A 5287-nucleotide genomic window follows, 5' to 3' on the forward strand; every position below is an offset into this window, starting at 1 on the left:
TCAGTTGCTTCTCACTCATTGAATTTGTGTGTGCATGCAAGCATGCAGCATAGACATCTTTTTAATAAAATATCTCCAACATATTCCTCAAATGTCATATAATTCACTTGAAAATTATGCTCTTTCAAAGAGTAACATTTCTCCAAATTCACATAAATCGACGCTTTTGTTCATTAGGTTTATTTGACCAGTGGAGTGGCTTGGACCTACATTGGGTAATTTATGAGAGAGATGCCGGGTTTAGGAAAGCACTTCAGTGGGTGCTGTATTGTCCCCGGGTGTCACTTGCACCCGTCCACAAAGGGATAGCGGCTTTTGTTGCCTCTTTGTCCAACTCTGATCAGACCCCCAGAGTCAGCGAAAACACACTAACTATATGTAAAGTAGGAACACCGGTTTAATCTTCCTCTTTCAAACACCGACTAAAAAGCTTAGACTTCAGTCTCCTGACTTCTCCTGAGAGTCTCCTGATTTCCAAATGCTTCCAGCCAGAAAACAAGATGACAGCGTGCAGGAGATGGATAAAGATAGAAAAATAGTTTCAATAAGAGTTCTGAAACTGTGATCAGATAAAATTTCATCAGAATGACAGTGTGGAGAATAAGTGAAGGCGAGTAGGGTGACTAGACAGTAATTTCATCAAAGAGTTGAGGTGGTATCCTATAAATATCACCTGAAATTTTCTCGGTCAGATTATTGGTCTGTAGTCACTCCTGTGTGTCCATACTTTATTAATATTAATAATACTAATAATAGCACTAATATTAATTTTCGGCTATTGACTAATTTTCGCTGGCTTGACCAATATTTATTGCCCAGTGTTAGTTGCCCTTGACAAGGTGGGTGGTGAGCCTTCTGCTGAAATCATTGCGGTTAATGTGGTGAGTGTACTGTATGGGGGACGTGGTAATTGAATCTCATTTCAATTGTTTTGAGGAGTGTCAAGAGGATCAGGGGGAAGATGCCACCACCACCCCCCCACCCCCCCACAACGCCCCCAAGGCCTGGGGTGGCATCCTCTCTGCTGAATTCAAATCACTCCCTGCTTATCATGTGAAGATTTGCCCCGAGCAGAGAAATGACAGTACACACTCATGAAGATCTATCCTAGTTATGTTTCTTCGGGATCTCGCTTTAGATTAAGTCACCTCTGAGAAGCAGCAGTGCTGAATTCTGGCAGTGTAAACATTGACAGGAATACCGTGCCGGGCGGTGAGGACAGATTGATTCGACCTGTCAACATTCTGAAATAATATGTATTTTACCCTTTCTTGGCTCCAATAACCGACCCCTTCACTAAACAGAACTGAAATGTGAGAAGTTGGATTATTGGGACTCCTGAATTGCAGGATCTCTCCGGAAAAGCCGCAAATGTCTCAATAATCTCCAGACCCCGATGTAATTTTCAGCCAGTGGGTTGTAGTGAGGAGATCCGGCCAGCGCAGGCACGCTGCCATTCTGCAGGACCTGGCCATTCACACCTTCCTGCAGTTCATACAGCTGAGGAGGGGGCGTGGAGGGCCCTACCTCCTCCTCCTTGGTCAGTTCCTCCAAGTCATCGTACTTGGCCTGCTGCCTTGTCTCGAAGTATTTGACGATGCAGTAAGTGACCGAGCCCACTGTGTTGACCACCACGCCGGCAATGAAGAGGGCGGTGGGCTCCACGTCTCTGAAAGCCAGCATGCCCACCGTGATGGTGGCGACGCTCTTCACCACCCCGACGAAGCTGGTGGTGACGGCCGAGTTGATGTAGGTGCAGTGCAGGGTGGTGAAGTTCATGAGGCAGCCCATCAGGATGCAGGAGGCGAAGATGCAGCCCACCGCAGCGTCCTGCCAGCCCGGGTAGGACCAGATGTTGATGGCATCCAGACTGGCGAAGCTGCAGAGCAGGAGGACAGGCGAGGCGGTGGCGGCGATGGTGTACTGGGCAGTCAGCGGGCCGTACGAATGCTCATGGCCCGTCTTCTGGATCACCACCAGATAAGCGGCATGCACCAGCACTGCAAACACCCCGGTCACATAACCGACTGGATCCCCTGATAGATCACCAGCTCCTAGATCACAGCAGCACAAAACAAAAAGTCAGACACTCACAATTACTTCTGAATGCAGGGGGTAGGAGGCGGGACAGAAATGAATAGGGTAGATTCAGAAATAATGTTCCTGATGGTGCAGGAGCCCAGAACCAGGGGTCATAATTTGAGGATAAGGGGTAGGCTTTTTATGACTGAGGTGAAGAGAAATTTCTTCACCCAGAGCGTGGTGAATCTGTGGAATTCACTACCACAGAATGTAATTGAGGCCAAAATGTTGTCTGATTTCAAGAAGGAATTAGATATAGCTCTCCGTGCTAAAGGCTTCAGGGGATATGGGGGGAAGGGGGAATCAGGATATTGAATGTGATGATCAACCACGATCAAAATGAATGTTAGAGTAGGCTCGAAGGGCCGAATAGCCTACTCCTGCTTCTAGTTTCTATATTTAAGTCTGAACAATGGGGAGTTTTTGCCTTCCTGGAGCATAAAAAGTGAGGAGTGAGGAATTCAGTGAAGAGCAAAACAACGGGCGAGAAAACCGGTTGATTTCATAACTGCCCCGGTTATTCAAACCTTTGATCACGTTGTGTAGACAGGTAGATGGTAAACGGGATGAATAGATCAATTTTCAAAACTCGAGAAGTTTGCAAATTCGTACATTCCTTTCCAAAATTCTTCATAATCCAAATTGAGATCGCATGAGTGAGATAGACTAACAGAAACTTGCAGTGTTCGCCAGCTGCTTAGACTGTCATTTCCCCTCTCCCACAATAGAAAGCTTTGGTGCAATTTCTCCTCGGCTGTCCACCCTAGTAAACTTTCAAAAACACACACATACACATCTTGTGCAATTGCACAGAAGAATGAATGATCAGAGAGAGTGGGGGTGGGGGGGGGGAGCGGACAGAGAGCTTGGGGAGTGATGCTGAGTGATATACTGACCTGCCAGAGCGGCTCCGCAGGTAGTGAGGAAGACAGCGGCACACACACCCAGAGAAGGGATGCCGTTCTTGAGGACAAAAACTCCAATGATTAAGGTGACGAGGGGTAGGCAGCGCTTGAACACCACATACATGGGCAGGCTGAGGCCCCGGAGTGACCAGAGCGTCAGACAAGACTGCAGAGTGGAGAGCAGCGTGACACTGGCAAAGACTTTGGCCAGGCTGAAACTGAAGGGAGGCACGTCTATTTTCCCCAGCCTCCGGAGGAGCTCCAGGGTGAGGGCGGCAGTGCTGCTAGTGAGGCACTGCACCAGCGTCAAAAAGAGAAAGTTGTAGCGGGAGATGAGCAGTTTAAGGAGGATATTTAGAGAGCCGGAGAACACTCCGTGGGCGACCGCCACCGAAATGCCGAGCGCCCGACCCTTACAGCACTGCATGTTCCTGTCCAGCTGGAAGCGGTCTCAGCCTGAGCTTAGTGTCCACTGACTGCAGCATACTGATAGCCAGGGCCGCCCACTATCCTTAACACTTCCATTCATTTCACTAAAATGGGCGGTGGGGGAGTGGGGGGGGGGAGGGGTGGAAGGGTATCGGTGTGTGGGTTCAAACTGATCAATTGAATGTTTTATTAATGATCACCCATTCAACCGCTACAAAGTCAAATGTGAAAGATCCGGAGCTGCTGACGCATGGAAACCAGTTGAATCTGCACTTTTTTTTTCCATTTACTTAATTATGTAAGTAGTGTGTGTGTGTTTTTTTTATTGCCTGACTGTTCGCCCCGCAGTTCTGATGTAGAACTGGAATTCAATCACCGGCTTCGGGTCTGCTTCGTTTGGCTGAATGAAATCCAACTCCATACTCACTGAATGAAACTATCAAGTGATGGACAGAATGGGTGCTCCCCACACTCACACACACATTGACCAAATATTGAATTCAATGCGGAGAATAGAAAGTGTGCACACACAAGTGCTGTGAGTCAACAAGGGTCTCGGCACAAGCAAATGCTTTTGTCGGCACAGTTGTGGACTAGAAAGGAGTTGGCTGCAGATCCAGCGGGAGATGGGATCCATGCAGCTGGCAACACCACCTAATTCCAACATCTGCCTGCGTTTCAATAAAACCGCAGCGGTGGAGAAAGTAGCACGTTTTGTTTTTCTCCCCAGAGACTTAGTTGTACGTCCAGAATTAACTTAGAGGTTTTCAAAAGGATTTGGTAATTGAAATAGCGTCAGACGCGAAATCAGCGACGTACAATTGTCACAGAGGCTATGTTTAAAATTCTTCTGTAAGAAGTCTCACAACACCAGGGTAAAGTCCAACAGGCTTCTTACTGTGCTTTCGCCAGTTCAACGCTGGCATCTCCACATCATTAAGATTCTACTGACAGGACCTTAATGTTTGAAGGTTGGCGAATCCCAACTGCAAGAGATCGCCTGCTGATCATACGAGGAGGGACATTATCAATGATATGTTTACCATTTATTTAAAAGGAATAGCTTTAGACTTGGTTGAAATCTAAAATAAATAATTTGATATAAATAGGCTTCTAACAATTTGCTCTTTAATAACAAGCTAACTTTCAGTCACAGCTATATAATCAACTGATGAATATTTGTTATTCGCTTCCCAGTCGAATGTCCCTTTTTAGTACTTTTGGGCATGTCTATAGCTGCACCAGGCTCGTCGCTGTTAGATTTACTGGTAACACGAAATCGCAGTCTTTCCTGCCACTCCCAGCCCGCATTTCATCATAAAACAGGCGGCAGAAATTTCCCAGACAGGCGGAGGCGGGTGTGATAGTAAAGTCCTCGGGGGTACATTATTCCAGGGAATCAGATGCAGCTGAGGATGAGCTGCTATCAGGAAACTAGTGGGAAAGGAGGTTATGCTTTTTCTCCAATGCGTTGGAGTTTAGAAAAATGAGAGGTGATTTTGAGGTTGACAGAACAGGAGGCGGCCCTACCGCCCATCATGTCTTTGTTGGCTATCAAACACCTATCTGTCCTAATCCCATTTTCCAGCACTTGGTCTGTAGCCTTGTACAAATGTTGGGATGGTTCCCAACTTCACCCTTCAGGCAGTGAGTTCCAGCTTCCCACCACCATCTGGGTAAAAAGGATTTTCCTCAAATCTCCTTTACGTCTCCTGCCCCTATCTTAAATCCATCCCCCTGTTATTGACCCCTCTACTAAGAGGCAAAGTTTCTTCCTATTCATCATATAATTTTGTACACCTCAATCAGGATCTCCCCACCCCCTCTTCAGCCTTCTGTGCTCTGAGGAAAACAACCCCAACCTAATCAGC

General features: G+C 47.0%; 1 protein-coding gene across 1 annotated transcript; it reads right to left on the reverse strand.

Moving 5' to 3' along the window:
* Nucleotides 1-1046: 1046 nt before the first annotated feature.
* Nucleotides 1047-3414, reverse strand: slc35d3 (solute carrier family 35 member D3). Its single transcript, XM_080193357.1, has 2 exons — nucleotides 2979-3414; nucleotides 1047-2054 (listed from the first exon to the last, which is right to left on the reverse strand). The coding sequence occupies exons 1-2, from the start codon at nucleotides 3412-3414 to the stop codon at nucleotides 1327-1329; spliced, it is 1164 nt and encodes a 387-aa protein (XP_080049483.1). The 3' UTR covers nucleotides 1047-1326.
* Nucleotides 3415-5287: the final 1873 nt, after the last annotated feature.

The sequence above is a fragment of the Carcharhinus amblyrhynchos genome, chromosome 7 (genome assembly GCF_965287045.1).
Source record: "Carcharhinus amblyrhynchos chromosome 7, sCarAmb.v2.hapA, whole genome shotgun sequence".
Classification (NCBI taxonomy): domain Eukaryota; kingdom Metazoa; phylum Chordata; class Chondrichthyes; order Carcharhiniformes; family Carcharhinidae; genus Carcharhinus; species Carcharhinus amblyrhynchos.